The sequence below is a fragment of the Erpetoichthys calabaricus genome, chromosome 11 (genome assembly GCF_900747795.2).
Source record: "Erpetoichthys calabaricus chromosome 11, fErpCal1.3, whole genome shotgun sequence".
Taxonomy (NCBI): domain Eukaryota; kingdom Metazoa; phylum Chordata; class Cladistia; order Polypteriformes; family Polypteridae; genus Erpetoichthys; species Erpetoichthys calabaricus.
Window position 1 is genome coordinate 64,416,612 of NC_041404.2, and position 18,310 is coordinate 64,434,921.

General features: G+C 37.8%; 1 protein-coding gene across 1 annotated transcript in view; it reads left to right on the top strand.

Annotated features, from left to right (window-relative positions):
- The window catches only part of gm2a (ganglioside GM2 activator), a 33,295-nt gene extending 26,339 nt beyond the window's left edge, over window positions 1–6,956 (top strand). The window contains exon 4 of the mRNA XM_028813217.2: window positions 1,474–6,956. Coding sequence (XP_028669050.1) covers window positions 1,474–1,629 — 156 coding nt within the window. The 3' untranslated portion in view covers window positions 1,630–6,956. The remainder of the gene's footprint in view (window positions 1–1,473) is intronic.
- The last annotated feature ends 11,354 nt before the right edge of the window (window positions 6,957–18,310 follow it).

The following is an 18,310-nucleotide window of genomic DNA, read 5'->3' on the forward strand; positions in this document are numbered from 1 at the left end:
GGTTGTGGTGTTTGGGCGCCACCTACTGACTCTGGGAAGCCGCTGGGTTTGACTCTGAGGCGCAGTGGCGCCCGGCTGGGGTTCATGCCCGGCCGGGACGCCCAGGATGACAGGAGGAGGGTTCATACCTCCTCCAGAACATGAGGGGGCGTCCGCCCTGGTTGTATTGGGGGCCACGGGTACAGGGCTTGGAATCCCAACCCTGTAGGGGCCCGTGGTCACCGCCAGGGGGCGTCCCCCTGCCTGAAGGACCCTGGACCCCAGTACTTCCGCCACACCAGGAAGTGCTGGGGGGAAGAAGAGAGGGAACACCCGGAGTGCTTCCGGGAGGACAGCCGGCACTTCCACCACACTGGGGCGTATCCGCGGGATTGCCGGTGCACACCTGGAACACATCCAGGTATGGATAAAAGGGGCCGCCTCCCTTCATTCAAGGCTGGAGTCGGGTGGAAGCAGGACAAGGTCGGAGAAAGAGAGAAGGAGGCGGTCCGAAGAGGCAGAGTGGTTGGCCTGGACTTTGGGAAAGATTGGGGTTTGTGGTGCACTTAAGGACTGTGTAAATAATAGTGTAAATAAACGTGTGGTAGTGCAAAAATAACATGTCTGCCTGTCTGTGTCTGGGGCTCATTCCACAGTATAAAATATAAGTAATATTAGAGAACGTTTGTACTGCAGGTCAAATTGTACACAGTGCTGGTTGTCTGTAGGCTTTATTCTGTCTTGTCTCTTGAAGATCACTAGCAAGGTGAATAAAGAGCTTCAAAGCACAAAATGGCATCTTTGTGTTTATACAATACAATCCAAAATTTTGAGTGTTAAATTAGAAATGTGTGATTATGTGTATTAATCGTTTAGTCATCTTGGTTTCAGAAATGTATTTTGTCTATGTCTTAGTTTAGTGATTTGGCTGTGACAACATATAGGACTGACAATCAGTTTTGATCTTAGCTCATTTTTTTGTTTTGCATTTCATCTGCAGATCTTTATTTGAAATTGCTTCTGCCTTTTCTTCAGAAGGTATCATGCAATTCAAGTGAGTCTGGATGTGTGCCATGTGATGGGCCAGCGTTTACTTGTGTGTGAAGCTCACAAAACAGATTCCACTGTCCTGTGGCACACTACTGGAAAAGTGTATTCAGAAAAAGAATGGATAAATGTGTTCTTGTGACTGACAACAGCACAACTCTGATATTCATCTGGCGTGCTTTAGATGATAAATATGTCAATGGTATATTTAAAGTGGGATGTGCTGTAAGAAACATAGATAAACAAAGGACAGTCATATTCACTTGAGTTCAAGTGTAGCTTGTGACCACCAACTCAGTGAAGTTATCAAGACCAAGAGGCCAGACAGAAAAGTTCTTGATTATGAACCAATTTCACTATATACTATAAATGCTAAGGCAAAACGATGTTATGCTTTTGTGTACTTTTGAAGAACATTTCTCTAAAACTCAATTTCTTCTTTTACAGGGGGACTATACCTTACCGGAAGCAAACTTCTATCTTCCTCAGGTTGATCTTCCTTACTGGTTAACAAATGGAAATTATGAAATCGTAGGAGTCCTTGGCAACAACGGACAACAGTTGGGCTGCCTTAAAGTCACCCTGTCCATTCACACTGCCTAATGGATTACAATTTAGGCAGTACTAAAGATCAGAACATTTTCTCTCTACATTCTGTTTTTTATGTCAAAACCTTTTAAATACAATTTGGTAACTTTTAAAATCTTACCACCAGCATGGGCTGCTAAAGCAGCACTTTATCTTGGCTAATAAGATTTCATTTTAAAATATACAAATAATAATTACTGTAGTTAAATCATTGATCACAATGAGAAAAATACACATTGGGTTGAGCTCTTCGCTTTTTCTACTCTAAATTTTCTGATTGTTTGACAGTTATGTGCAAAGTGAACAAGCAATATAAAACATTTAAGAAATCGGCACACAATGCTTAGTCCTACAGTTAGGCCCAACGCCAGCTAGCCTGACAAAACCATACATAGTTACTGTCAATATAGTGAGTGCAACTGTACACATCCAGGAGGACAGCTGAGAAGTAGAAAGCCTAAGCAGTCTCAAGATGTGTTGTAAAGAGGTGAATTTGTAAGAGGTGCCTGAACATCTTTAGACTTGGTGTAGCTAAGATGGTCATGCGAAGAACATTCAACTGCTTGGGAGCAACGATTGAGAAACATTATACATTTCTTTACATTAAAAAGGTGAGTAAGGGAAGAAAGACACAAAATCTAACATGACGTAAAGGGTGAACAATTGTGTGCATTTACAACTTTAGACTGCAGTCTAAACTTTGAAAGTTCACAACCTTTTCCCATTGGGTCTAAAACTAGCATGTATAGATGTAGGTAGAATTATAAATATTCAGCATCACTCTCCCTACAAATAGTTCTTAAAAATAAGGCCATTTGTAATGGGTGTGGTAGCAGCATGTCCTTGATGAGGACATACGAGGGACGTTCAGAAAGTTTCCACACTCTTTTTTAACTCTATTTATTAAGAATTTCAAAAACAAATTACATCACTTTTCTACATATTCACCTTCATTTGCGATGCAATTTTCCCAACATCGTACCAACTTTTTAGTGCTCAATTACTACTCCTCCCGCCTTCACAGTTTCCAACAAAAATATAAAAGTGTGGAAAGTTTTTGAACGTTCCTCATATAAATAAGTATGTTTTATTTATGAGCCCAAGTAATAATTAAAAGCTGTTAAAGATAAAGTAGCTGCTCAGTTTTGGCAGGGAGTTTAGAAAAAGAATGATCTGTCTCATAATAAGACTTTATTCTCAATACACTCACAAAATCAAATGATGAAATGAATCCAGTTATGTGACAAAAGGTTCATTGTAAGTAACTTGAGTAATTTGAAAAGAATGAACATTATTGACTGATTAGTTTAGCATTAGCCAAAGTAGTCAGTTTGACTGCAATGTAATATACTGGATTTTAATAAATATTTTAATTTAATATTCCTGAATTACATTGTTTTCTTACACTAAATTCCTGCACATTATCAAGTTAAACTTTAAAAAATTATTATTCTGTTTGTTTATGTAAACCTAACATAAATTAAATTAACACACTGTTTTTAATACCGTGTATAATTCCTATTTGTACATTTTTTTTCTGTGAATGACTTCTAAAATATGATTTGTCAAGTGTTAATTCATTTTCCTATGAAAGTGCTATTGTTATATAGGGTGTCCATCAAATTTGCCAATTTATCTGTAGGGATTCGGCAAAGAGGCTGAGAGGGAGAGTCTGTTGCTGTGTAATGCAGGCCGCTTATTCACTTGTGGGGTTGGGGGTGGATGATTCCTTTTAGCCCAAATGAAACAGTTGCTTCTTCAAACTCAGAAGCCCTGGTTAGCTTCTCAGTGTGAGAATGTGAAGTGGAGAAGGACAAGGTGTTGAGTGATTCCTCACCGAATCATTATTGAATAAAACATCCTAGAGCTGCTTCGGCAAATGAACAAACCTCATGGTATTCCTAAAATGTAAATTTATACACATAATCTTTAAATATTTTCTTCCAGATCTGTACAGGTGTGGGGATCCTAAGAACCTTTGCAACATTTTGACATGAGGGGTATTCTTTCCTACAAATCATAAACTTTATGCAGATTTAGAATTTTTTACCAAGAAAATAGCCTATGATATGTTTTTGAAAAATAACCTCATAAACACCATTCCACCCAAATCTTTTTATAACTTCAGTGAAAAGTGTTAAGAAATAATTAAACTGGGACTGGGAAGCCCTCAACCTTTCAGTGCTGGGGTGTGTCATTCTGAAGTTTGTAGTGCATGTGTCATGATTGCAATTGTTAAAACTAAAGTTGTGTTCACTTTGAGTTAGGTAAACTTAATGTTGTCGCGGAATAGTCACCAAATCATTTTTTGAGTATAAAACATTTATTTTGAATAAAATCAACTTAAGACAGTTGGATAATCGTAACAATCATGAGAAATACATTATATGTCTCCAGTTAAAGTAACGAAATCCGTTGACCTTGCTACAACATAAAGATTACAGACAATGACTTATGTCAAGCTGAGCTAGCAATAGATATGTAGATAAAGCAAATCATTTTCAATTAAGTTAACTTGAAGTACCTGCAAAAAGATTGAGAGCTAATGTTTTCAGTTCACAATAGAAGCAACAGACTTCAGTAAACACGCAGGAGAAGAAGAAGAATTGTAATCAAGGCAGGTGTTCAGTAAGAGAGAGGGATCTGCTTCTGAGCCCACCATAAGGCTGTACATGTTTAAGAGTAGTGCACCCCTGTCTTAACAGTATCCAGTACCAAATGCACTTACTGAAACTGTTCAAGTAAACGGGGAAACAAAAAATGTCTATTAAATGAAATTGCAATTTTAAATTTTTAAAAGGAGAAAATGGCTCTTGCATTTCTAAAAGGTCTAAAGTATAGTGTTTATTTTTCTAGTAAGTAAGTTGGTTCCTTAGAATTCCTGTGATGGGCTGGTTTCTCATCCAGGCTTGGGTTTGGCTTTGTGCCTGATGATTCTGGGATAGGCTTCAGCTTATATGAATTCAGGTTTAAGAAATAGATGGGCAGGGAGACTGATGGACTTCCTAGGAGTTTCTTAATGGAACAGCTAAGGAAAGAGAAGGGAAATAGTAACGGGAAGGCAGTTTACATTTAATCCATTGATGTTAGAGCAAAATATTTAGCAACAGAAATGCAGTTTCTCTGTCGCCAGTTTATACAAAGTTGTAAGGTTTTCCTTCGTTCTTTGCGTTGTTTAGCATTGATTAGTTGTAATCTTAAAGTGAGATTTCTTATTTAAATCAGATGACTTAGAATTTCTGCCTTTCACTTACAATCTTTCCATCAATAAACATATTTCTGTAATTTGAGTTACTGAAAAAACTAAATGTAATATCGTCCAGTATTATGATTTTATATAGCATCCTGGGATGGTGCATGCTTTTATTAGCACTATACTAATTCTTTGCTTAAATGCACTGTTACAGATCTGTTTTAAAAATACAAACTTTTTAAAAGTAATATAATGAAATTATGGGAAGCATGGATTTGGGTTTGATTTGTGTTCATATTCTCTTTGTGTCTGCGCTGATGTCCTCATTCTGGTTAGATTGATTGTTTCCGTGTGACTGAGCATATGTAGGTGTGTGTGTTTGAAGTGCTTGATTCCTGCCTTGTGACTAATCTTGCTGGGATTGACTTCAGTTCCTTGCAAACCTATACTGGAAAAAGGAATGTTCTAGAAATGAATGGATGATTAATGTAAATGCTATTGTCTTTAGAGTTTTTGGAGTTAAAGAGCAAACCCTGTAATGGGTCACTGGGTCTTCCATTAAAGAATTAAATGTATCATCGAACAAAGTTTATCTTAAAAGTTTGAAATATTTTGATATTAATTCCTGTTTAAAGGATTCTTTGAGAATTTTAATACAAATAAATAAGAAAAGCATGACTTGTAAATTCATATTTCTTTATTCTATTACAAATTTTTTAAAAGATCATTTTTATGTTATGATTTAAGTCTTATAAATTCTAATATGCTTTTTATAAATATTGGCATGATATGAAAATAAGTTGAAAAACATATTTGCTATGAATACATTAAAGTTAATAATTTGCAAGATAAGGTACAATTACTGTATACAGTATATCGAACTATGTTAGGTTGTGCAATACATAAGTTTAAGCATTGTAAAATTCATTTTAAAGCTGTTGGAACATATCCTGACAGTTAAATGCCTTTTAAAGTATGAATAATGCAGTTATGCGAACTTTTTCGGAAGCAATATGTCTTTTGACCCCCCACTGTATGATATGCCCTGTCACAGCATTTTCTTTGCACCCTTTCTCTGTATATCAACTGATAACTCATTCCAAGAGTGGACCAGCGCAACCCTCCAAACTGTGTCATGCTCTAAAAATTCAGCCATTCAACAACAGAGCCCCTGACTTCTTATCTGCAGCTGGCTCCCAGATCAAGGTGGGGAAATGCTGGTGTCACAGTAAGCCCATTTTAGTGGTATGACATCATAATCCTAAATTCTACCCTTCAACTAATCTACTACCTCAGATATACTTGCCAAACAGAATTTGGAGTTCTTAGCCTTACTGAACACCCCATTAACCATCTGGATCACTTTCCAGTCATGGCATTTTCCACTCAACACACTTTTAAGTACGTCTGAGCCTCCTTGAGAAAGGCTAGTCTGTGATTAGCAACATGCAGGTGTTTGGCTGTCCACATCCTTGTCACTTCTTTAGCTACCTGAGATCTCAGAGCGCACCTGCCAGCCTTATTTCAGTGGTAAATCTGATTTTGTCAGGTTTCTCTTGTTCTTGGAACTCACATCAAAGTTAATATTCTGACATCATAAAGCAGGGACTTTATGCAAAAAGGCACACCATTTCACAACCTTTAATAATGATCTAAAAAATTCTGCTTACCTAAGAAATGATGACAGATTTGTTTTCTAATAGACAGGAGTGTTTTGCACACATTTTCATAGGTGACAAAGGAAGAGTTTTGGTTTTTGTCCTCATCCCTTTGATGGGACACCTTGATTGTCTTTTCATGCAGCCCTGCTTTATTGTCTTCAGATGTTAAAAATAAAACTGGGTAGCTAAAGTTAAATAGGTGTCCTGGAACAACAACTTTGATGTTGTTCCAGCAACAACAGAAATCTGACAAAAACTGTGTCTGCCCATGTCAATACACAGACTCACATATTCAGTAAAATCAAAAGAGATGTTTTGTACATTCCTGAATGAAGTGCATTCTAAACAGATGGTCAATTTCAAATCTTGATTGTTTTTTTATAATATAATTTTTGCAAGCTATTAAAATTTATACTGTCTTTTGCAATCTATGTCTTGTAAATTTCTTTTCCTCATTTCTCTTACAATAAAAATGATTTTGCAAATTACACTATAGAATGTTATTATTTACTACCATGACGTCTTTATGTTTGGTGCACTATTCTTATCTGCCTCCCATGTTAGATTACTTTTGGACAGGAATTTATATAAATCATCTGAAGCTGACATTAGGGTTGGATCACATCAAAGTATATTATCTTCTTTGGGGAATGAAAGAAAAGTGAAGGAAATTTATATTTCAGTTTTTACCATCTAAACTTTTAGATTTCACCCAAAAAGGCATGACCTTTTTGCATCTTCTTGAATTTCCTTGAAATACAAAGTGTTTAGGTTCAACAAGGGCTCCAAATGTCCGCTGTGTGCTTTGTGAGCTCTGTGTTGAACTGGTGTCCTATCCAGGCTGCATTATTGCCAGTTCTTGGTAGGGGTGGTTATCATATGATTCACTCCTGGTCAACATTAAAACAAATTTCTCTTGGCACAGAAGGTATTTCTGAAATGTAAAAGAATATATTTGCCTCATGTAAACAAAATCCAAATCTTTTTTGTAAATAAGCAAATGCTGAACGTTTTATAGTGAAGTAGTTTCCTGCCATACAATAGAGGGATACAAATTAGATCAACACTGCAAGTCATTTTTAAAGAGCTTACCCGATGGCGCTGACATGATATACTGTACAATAATGGCAAGGCTAACTTTATAAGGTAAACCTTTTAGCATTTCTAAAAACAGTTGAGTTAATTTTTTATTTTGTTAACACAAAATAGTTTAATACACAAAAAACCACACTATAATACAGCAAGAAAAATATACACCAATCAGTCCCAGCACTAAAACTACTGACAGGTGTAGTGAATAACATTGATTGTCTCACTACATTTACACCTGTAATGGGGTGGGGTATATTAGTCAGCAAGTGAACTGTTGGAAGTGATGTGTTGGAAGGAGGAAAAATGGGCAAGCGTAAGGATCTGAGTGATTTTAACAAAGGCCGGATTGTGATAAACAACTGGATCAGAGCATCTCCAAAATCGCAAGCCTTGTGGGGTGTTACCGGTATGCAATACTTAGTACCTACCAAAAGTTATCCAAGGAAGGACAACCATTGAAGTGGCGATAGGGTCATGGGCGCCAAAGGCTCACTGATGTGTATTCAGAGCGAAGGCTAGCCATCTGGCCCAATCCCACTGAAGAGCTATTGTAGCACAAATTGATTAAAAATGTAATGCTGGCCATGAGAGAGGGGTGTCAGAACACACAGTTCATTGCAGCTCACTCCGTAGCCACAGACTGGTTAGTGTGCCCATGCTGACCCCTCTCCACTGCACCTACAATGCTCACATGAGTGTCAGAATTGGACAACTGAGCAACAGAAGGAGGTGGCCTGGTCTGTGATGAATCACATTTTCTTTTAGATCATGTGGACAGCTGGGTGCGTGTGCATTATTTACATGGAGAAGAGATGGCAGAAGGATGCACTATGGGAAGAAGGCAAGTCAGTAGAGGCAGTGTTCTACTGGGTCCCGGAATTCATGTGGATGTTACTTTAACACGTACAACATACCTAAAGATTGTTATAGACCACCTACACCCTTTCATGGCAATGGTATTCCCTGATGGCAGTGGCCTCTTTCAGCAAGGTAATGTGTCCTGCCACACTGTAAAAATTGTTCAGGAAGGGTTTGAGGAACTTGAAAAAGTGTTCAAGTGTCCTCCTAATTCCCTAGATCTCAATGCAATTGAATATGTGCGGGATGTGCATGAAAAATTAGTCCAATCCATGGTGACCCCACCTTGTAACTTACAGGGATTAAAGGATCTGCTGCTAATGTCTTGGTGCCAGATACTCAATCAATCAGAACTGTTTTTGTGGCACAAGGAGGACCTACACAAAATTAGGTATGTGGTTTTAATGTTGTAGGTAATCGGTGTATATTTATTTGTAGTTATGTGTAAATATTTTAATTCGGTTCTTAACTTCAGTAGTATAAGTAAATGGTAGTATAAAATACATTCAGTTAAGTCCAGTTGGTAACAGAGGATAGGAAAATAAGAATGAACTCTTCACGAATGTTGATCATTGAAACTCACCAAAGCATTTTTTGCAGTAAATATGCTGTGCTTGCTGAATATTTTTCTGGAAATTCAACACATGGCTAGCTTAAACAATATTTTTTCCCAGTGCCCCATGATGGTTTGTAAGGCAAGTGTAACATCCCAAAGCCAATGTTGGATGGAACAGCTCCTGGAGAATAAAACACTGATCCTAGTAGTGGGCTAAAAAGTAGTGAAAAAGTAGCAAATACATTTTAACACAAAATGTGTATGCAGAAAGTAAATGGAAATGTGTTGAAGTATTCATTCTTAAAGGTAATATCTTTTTGGATGTGACCTGTGTGTAATAGTGAGCTTACACCTTTAATAGTATTACCCAGAATACTATGTGGTTGATGCAAACAGAAAGGAGTGAAGAATCCACATTCACAGCTCACGTTACATTTTTGGCCACAATAATCAATCCAACATTGTTGACAGATGTTTCCCCAGTCATCAGGGACACTTAAAAGACCACAACACTATTATAATGCATTCAAACTTAGGTGAGTGTCTCCTTCCCTTTTTTCTTTAATATATTTTGTGAGTTGTGAGAAGTTCCTGAACATTTTCACATTTTCACCAAACGCAAGGCAAAGCAAATTCAACGGGGTTCGTTTATCACTTTTCTTAAACAAAATAAACTTATATGATCTCACAGTTCTTAGCAAAAAACAGTTCTTATCCTTATATGAGAGTGTGCCAGGTCAGGATTGGTATTACCAATGGGGGACTCTATCATAAGGTCCTTTGTGACCTTGACAGTAAAAGTGTTGATCAGGAGTAAATAACAGAAACAGTCATGCCACAAATATAATGGGTTTACCACTAGGGAGTAGTGGTGAGACCCCTAGAACTAGACATCTTTAGATTATTTTGAAATGGAAGACTAATGTGGGGCATAGGTGGTAGATGGCTACCTCTAGATTTTATTAGCATCTCCCTACTACCTGTTAAAATGTGCAGGAATTTTTGGGATTGCCTGTTCTTTTAGGGAGCTATAATTGAAGGGACCCCTGGGACCACAAGGATTAGACCAGTTGTTTCAAATACTAATCCTGACCCTAGATGTTATTTCCACCCTGTTCCTGGAAGCAGTTATGGATCAGAGCTTAAAAGTAGCTTCCAATCAGTCAGTACTTGAACTTGGAGTCAGGAGGAAAACAAAACAAGGTTTCAACTGGTGGGTGTGAAAAGTGACAAAAGAAGAGTTGTGTTTTGTTTTTTATTTTTGTTCTCATAGGGCATGTTTTGTCCTACACTGGGAAAAATGACTTAGGACAAGAGGACTGAAAGACAGTGGTTAAGTGTGGAACTTTGTGATGAGTAAGTGATCAAGGCACATACCTTAATAGACAGGGGTGCACTTTTGAATACAAAGGCTCAGAGAATAGGGGCTGCAAGGTTTATTTTGTTGTATTTACTTTGTGCTTCTCTATTCCTTTTATTTACTCTTTCATTATATTTTCTTGTCTAAAATAAACTTTGTTTTTGTAATACTTTGGTCTCCTTAGCATTATCAAAGGACAGAGGATGGTTGGAGAACATGAAGTGCCATCCCTGCATTAAAGGCAAGCGGGACACTGTGTCACCCCCCAAGTCACCCCAGAAGATTGCACTGTTCAAAAATTTAACAAGTAGTAAACTCAATGTATTGTTAAAATATAGCAAAATCCATCGTCATTTTTAGCAATGAATGAAACAGTAGTTTTATTTTTAGTTTTGTGACATTGTCCCTTAAATTAATTTTGCATTAGATTTGACAATTGCAAAACCCAAAAATTACTAAAATGTGTGTTTTCTTTTTTAGGGGGTGGAAAAGAAATATTGCTCCTTAATAGCCAAAACTACTATTTCCTTCCTTGCTTGTGGCAAAACACCATTTGTTTTGTGATTTTTTTTTGCGAACCATAACTCAAAGTTTTGGAATTCCACTACTATTCACGCATCTCAGGATAGTCATCTCTGCTTTTATGTGATACATGCTTCACATGACAGTACTTCACATATATACTGTAACTGCTAACTCTGTAATCCTTTTTATCCTGCTTCTCAAGTTGAATGTCATATGCAAACCCTTTGTCCAGTTATTCCTGCTTATTCCAAATTTCTGTATTGATAATAATCTTTAACTAAAGTTCACATTTATTTCCATTGTGTGCAGAAAACAGTTAATTTTTCATAATGTGATACAAAACATGTAAAATCCATTAAAATTTTATTTGTCTATTTAACATAATAGAAACTAAAGAAAGTTCTAACCATTTACCCGGTGAAGGACGACAAAGAATGATTCATAATGTGCTTTTAACTGCCTATTATCTTGCTATTGTAAACAGTGAAAAGAAATCTTATCAGTAGTAGACTACAACACAAAGTCATTCCACCATACTTTAGACATAATTTGTGAAAGGTGTCATAAAATCCTTAGCAATTACAATAAACTCTGTATAATCTGAAATGCACAATAGGCTGCATAGCACCATGTGAATACAAGTCACAGGGACAAGCAGCGATAAAATCATAAACTAGATTACTGCTTATCTTGAAAAGAAATGAATGCTATTAAGTGACATCTGTCTTTAAGTGATTTTTTTTACCTTTTATTATTTTTATAAAATTTTTATAAAATTAAAAATGCAGAACATTCGTGCCTACAATAAGTCATTCCATGTAGTATTAAATGCTTTTAAGTACTTTCAGAAATTCCTCAAGCTCATAGTACCCTGTGTATTGTATTACAGTAAAATGATGACTCTGGCCTGAATGCTCTTCTTTACCTTGTCACACATGCATGATTAGGGGACAACTAAAGGGCCTGAATAGATGTAATTCCACGTCAGACCAGGAGGTGGCGTCGTGCACTGATTCTCTCTGTCTATTCTTTGCAGACCATTCTCAGGAAATCCCACCTGGTTCTGGACGGTTCCGGTCCTGATGACATCACATCCTCTATGTGCATTTAAAAGCTGCCATCTTAAGACAACAGACAGTTCTGTTTTGGACTCAGTCGTGTGAACATGTCTGTTCTATTTAATCAATTTTGCAGCCGGGAAATATTATATGGGTGGCTGCCCCAAACCTTCCCAATGTCTCTTGGTCGTTCTTGTTACAACCTGCATTTTGTTGCTTGTATAAAAGATTCTAATGAAATAGTCTGCTTAAAAAATAAAATAAAATAACTAGTACATATTATGTGAATAAAATTTTTAAAATTCGTCAAGACCTGTAAGGGACATTCATTGCTTCAATCTTTGATGATGTCAGTTGTCTGAACTATAATATTTTAACTTTTAAATTTTTCACATTTCTGTATTGGCGGTTATTGAACTCAACTGATATCCCATGTCATCACCAGGCTTTCATTTCCTATTTTAAGGTTTTCCTCCCTGTTCTCCCCATGTCTGCGTGGGTTTCCTCTGGGTGCTCCGCTTTCCTCCCACTGTCTATAGATCTGCAGGTTAAGTGAATTGACAACACCAAGTTGGCCCTAGTGTGTGTTTGGCGTGTTGGTGTGTGTGTATGTTTGCCCTGTGATGGACTGGTGCCTGGTCCAGGGATTGTTCCTGCCTTGCACCCTATGATAGCTGAAATTATCTCCAGCAACATGTGACCCTGCTGTGGATTAAGTGGGTAAGTAAATGACATAACTTGACATATGATGAGACTTGTTGCTATTTATTCAACATATAGACAATGAAGATTTCAAAGCAGAACATCATTAAACCTTATGGTAATGTATAAGAAAAATTAAATATCATAACAGAACCAATTGCCATTAAAAATTATAATGTTTTTGTATGTACTGTATTCTGTTATCACAGAACTAAGCTGTAGCACACTGATACTCCTAAAATACTACAAGCACTTTAGAGACATTGCAACACACAAACTCACCTCTTATTGAAGGAAGGCAGCATGAGCACAAATCCAATACAATACAATACAATTTATTTTTGTGTACCCCAAAATCACACAAGAAGTGCTGCAATGAGCTTTAACAGATCCTGCCTTTTGACAGCCCCCCAGCCTTGAATCTCTAAGAAGACAAAGAAAAACTCCCAAAAAAACCTGGAAAAAAAATGGAAGAAACCTTGGGAAAGGCAGTTCAAAGAGAGACCCCCTTTCCGGGTAGGTTGGGCATGCAGTGCGTGTCAAAAAAAGGGGGTAAATACAATACAATACACAGAACAGAACACAAGTAATCCTCAATACAATATAATAGTGCAATAGAAATATTACAAGTACAGAGCAGAATTCAACAGTAGATGATATTACATGCGACCTGCCCGGAGTTTGTTCCTGCCTTGCGCCCTGTGTTGGCTGGGATTGGCTCCAGCAGACCCCCGTGACCCTGTAGTTAGGATATAGCGGGTTGGATAATGGATGGATGGATGGATAGATGGATGATATTACATAATACAATTTGGATTTGTTCTGAGTCCTGGAGACCTGGGCCATCAAGCTGCCTCCCCCTATTGGCCATTCCACAGCTGAATCAGTGCTGGGCCAGCCAATCCGATTTAAGGACCCCTTTACCTGATGATTCCTGCAATCCTCCATCAGATATGATGGTAAATAAACACATTGTGTACTATTCCCCATCTTGTTCAAATTACCACTAAGTAACTTTTTATGACTCTGCAGACAAATGGTACAATACAAATTGCCAGTTACACTCAGCGTCCAACAAACAATTATTCATGAACACTTTAAAATATGAAAGATTAGCAAATCTAATAGACAATTTATTGCTTATTTTGTTTTTCCAAAAGTAGAAAGTGAAAAAGACAAGCCAATACAGAAGGGATCATTACTTTCACTGCATTGTCCCTTAATTAAAAAAGAGGGAAAAATTTCAGTACCAGTGCAGAAGAAGAACGAAAATGTCACATTTGGTTGAAATGTCTACTCATACACTACTTATTTTTTATAAAGTTTTACAATATTGTGAGTTCTTTCCTAATCCACCAGTTAAGACATAAATTTACTCAAATGTGCAGCTACTTTGAATCTTGGATTAGTTGCTGAATGGGTGCTCCTGGAATAAATGTAGTTTTAGTTGTTTTTAATGTATTCTGGACCAGGGATGACTTTGCCAAAGCCAAAATTACAGATGACAGCTTAAGGCAAGCAGTCACCTCTTAGCATGATCCCATGTTAGATTTAACACTTTTAATTTACTACAGCTATTAATATGAAAGGTACTAAAATTCTTAAATGAGTCTAGAATTTTAAAAATCAGGATTTCAGCTTCTCATCAATAATAACCCCTCAGCTATGAAAACATTCTATCTGTAAGCACCCTGATAGCATCTTAAGGGAATTAAGGGATTGCCTTTGCTAGGGTTGAGCTTTAAAAAAGCTGATATCAAGAAGATTTTAAAATACAGACCTGGCCAACAGAGGAGGTACCATCTTAAGAAGTGTCGAGAGAGAGACTACATGTCTACAATAAGTTTATAGCAATTGAAATGGAAGCATAAGATTGAGGATGCTATGGAGTCAGCAACTGCTGGAATATTGTAACAATGCAGGACAATTTTGGAAAGTGGTTAGGTTGTGTGACCTGTAAGAGGCGCACCTGCACCCTAAACACACAAACACAACAAAACCAAACAGTCAAGGAAAGATATTTTTATTTAATCAAAGTACCTTTTATAGGTTATTTTTACCTGGTAAATTAGTCACAATTCCTCTGACAAAACCTTGTCCACCTCCACCCATCTCTGACTCTCGGATGAGGCAGAGCGGCTGCTTTTCAACCCCAACCCTGGAGTACTTTCAGTACAACAAGATTGCCACCTGGAAGCACTTCTGGATCTGGTGGAATACTCTCCATAACAGGGGAGCCGGTTCTCAGCATCTCCACCTATTATCACCCGGAAACCCCAATAGGAGCCTTACCCGAGGGATACTGCCACCCAGTGTACTGGGGGAGCACAAAGCCCCGGGAGGCAGTCGTGTTCTGTCCTTCTCTCATAATGGCCTCCAGACCAGGAAAGGTACCACTAACCAACTCACTCAGGATGCCCGTCAATCCATATCCTTCCTTTATCACAGCTTACTGGCTGGGTAAGGAACCATCCACCCCTGCAGGGGTGCCAGTCAACCGTGTCTTCTATGACAGTTGCTAAATGAAATCTTGCATTCTACCTGCACCTAAGCATATTGTTTATTTTGTTAGTTGACCATCAGCTTTTGCAGCTCTGAATTTTGTTTGTCATTTGTTTCATTAGTGTCTTTTGCCAGCACCTTTTGCTATTGTTTTGCACCTGTATGACTCACTAATATTATCCAACTGCTAGTTCTGTGATATCAGATTAAAGACAATCACTATGCTAGAAATACTGACACTCAATCAAAACTTGTGTTTACAAATGATTTTCAGCTAATCAGGGGGCTAAGTATGGATGGATTATGTACAAGTGTGAGTCATCCAGGAGCTTTCAAAATCCAGTATCATTCTATACTGCTTTATTTGCACAAAATCCTATGTGGGTTCTGGGGAGCATTCTGAGGCGTCAATGAACCCAAATAAACACCAAAGTGGACAAAGTTCCTCTGGGTACTCCGGTTTCCTCCCACAGTCCAAAGACATGCAGGCTAGGTGCATTGGCGATTCTAAAAATTGTTCCTAGTGTGTGCTTGGTGTGTGGGTGTGTGTGTGCGTGCCCTGTGGTGGGCTGACACCCTGTGTTGGCTAGGATTGGCTCCAGCAGACCCCTGTGACCCTGTAGTTAGGATATAGTGGGCTGGATAATGGATGGATGGATGGTGGACAAAGTACAAAAAAGTGCTTTATTACTAGGTATAAATAAACTAATGAAGGAGTAACATAAAAGTGAAAAAAAAAACAGAAAATACACAAGTTGACTCTATCTGCCTCCTGATGTGACTGATCCACTTCTCCACATGTGAACTGCGCTGCTCCCTTCTATCTATAGTCTACTTAACACACTTCTCTCTATACACTGGCTATTCTTCCTCCCACCAGTGAAACTCTTGCCACTGACTCCACTCCTAACTCCTAAAACCCTAAGCTTAACCATCCCAAACAGACAGCAATAATAACCCAGGTCCCTAATCTTGAAAACAACTCCCTGAAACCTAACCTTAATGTTAAAATCAGTATGCAGAACCCTTAGGTTAAGAAAATAAGGAGAGGAAAAAGACAGAGAGGAAAGGGATACATCAACTCAAAACTCAGTTTCTCAATAGATTTTAATACAAGGGGACATGAAGATGGACATAGACCAATCAAATTAGTGGCGATGGCCTGAGCATTTGGACCAATGTGAAGGGAAGTTATGGGTACCCTGGCTTTTCCCTAACTCCTTAGTAATGAGATTAGGGTAGTTCAATATGCCCACTCCAAATGAACTTCCATGGACATTCAGAAGCTATGGGTTTCTGAATGCTGTGTAGAAGCACTGGGCACATCCCAACATTCCCATGTGTTGCTGAACTCCTGAATTGTTTCTAATACTTAAAGGGGCAGGCATCCTAAGATAGACTGTCCTATGCAGCATCTAACAGTCATCTATAAATAATGTGCTTGGAATGTCAGTCCAAATGTTAGTCATCCTCTTCTTCTTCTTTTGGCTGCTCCCATTAAGGGTTGCCACAGCAGATCATATTTTTCCATCTCTTCCTGTCCTCTTGCTCTGTTACACCCATCATCTGCATGTTCTCTCTCAGCACATTCATAAACCTCCTCTTAGGCCTTCCTCTTTTCCTCTTATCTGGCAGCTCTATCCTTAGCATCCTTTTCCCAATATACCCAGCATCTCTCCTCTGCATACTGTATGTCCACTTTTCTTTCTTTGTGACAACAATCCTGGGGCTTGCAGGATTATTAATAGGACTAACACCTCCTGTTGGCATTCTAATCTTGGGAGTGAAATGATGATGACCTCTTCTGCTTCAACAACCTGTTATACCATCTGGACCTTGCAAGATGCTAAGTTTGCCTGTGTGCTCTCCTGATGGTCACCGTACTTGTCACAACCTGTCTTGCTGTTACATGGGGCAAAAACCATTCAAGAGATGCTCCCCCTTGTTTTCAGGCTGCAGTATGAAGAATGTGAAACATGTGTGGCCTAATTCCTCATTTCCTTACAATTTAAATTTCATCTTACTTCATCCATCCATCTATTATCCAACCCATTATATCCTAACTACAGTGTCACGGAGGTCTGCTGGAGCCAATCCCAGCTAACACAGGGCGCAAGGCATCTTACTTCATTTTACATCTTTTATGCATTGTTGCAACTCAGATCACAAGTACATTTTGAGTTACACCAGTTCAAACCAAAATACATTATTGCAACAGACATATTCTTTTTTCATAACATTTTTTTTATGGCATTGGCCATGCATTACTTGATGTAATGCACCATGACCAAGCTATTACTTTTTTGAAAAGAACGATTGCTTTCAGTCCAAGTTTTCTGTGAGAATTTCACCTAATCTTTACAATTATCGGATTGACAACAATAAATAAGACACTAAACCTTTTTATTTTCATCACTGTAACAAAAAGGACAAAAAACTGTATGTCTCTGTTAAGTATTGAATCTCTGCCCCTGTGGTCACGCTCATAATACAAGAGGAAAGATCAAAAATATATTCAGTTCAGCTCTGTTCATAATAAAGACTAAAATACTCAGACAGCTATCTACTATCAACTCAAGGGTAGGCAATTATTTCACTGGGTGTAAAGGGAATATTGGTGAAAAGGCCCCTTGCCATCACAGGCCCCTGAATGTGCACTCAGAATATGCTTATTTTAGATCCGCCACTACACATCAGTGACATAGACATTAATGACTGTTTAACAAAAGACATTCTATGTGTAACGATTTAAAAAAACAAATTTCAACTACAACCTTTTCTTAAATAGTAATAATGAATTAACTTCAAACTTAACTCTTTTTTTAGAAAACCAGTAACAACCTTTCTATATATTGGAAAGATTAGCATCCTATCTAGGGTGAACTTCTGTCATATGCCCAGTGTTTCCAAGATATAGTCAGTATTTTTGTAACCTGTGAGAACAATAAGCGGGTTGGATGTACAATGGTTACCATACACAGAATATGTGCCTGGCAACTGCATATAAAATTTGGTAAAATATAAATACAGACTAGATGTGCTTGTCCATTACTAGTTAGATATTTCGTAAATTCCCAGAAGCAAACTGCTTTAAAATTGTTGTAATCTACTTTGAATGTTTATTCATGTTGACCATTATTTGTTTTAACACTTTTGGGAAATTCCAGATGTATTTGAATACAATGTATT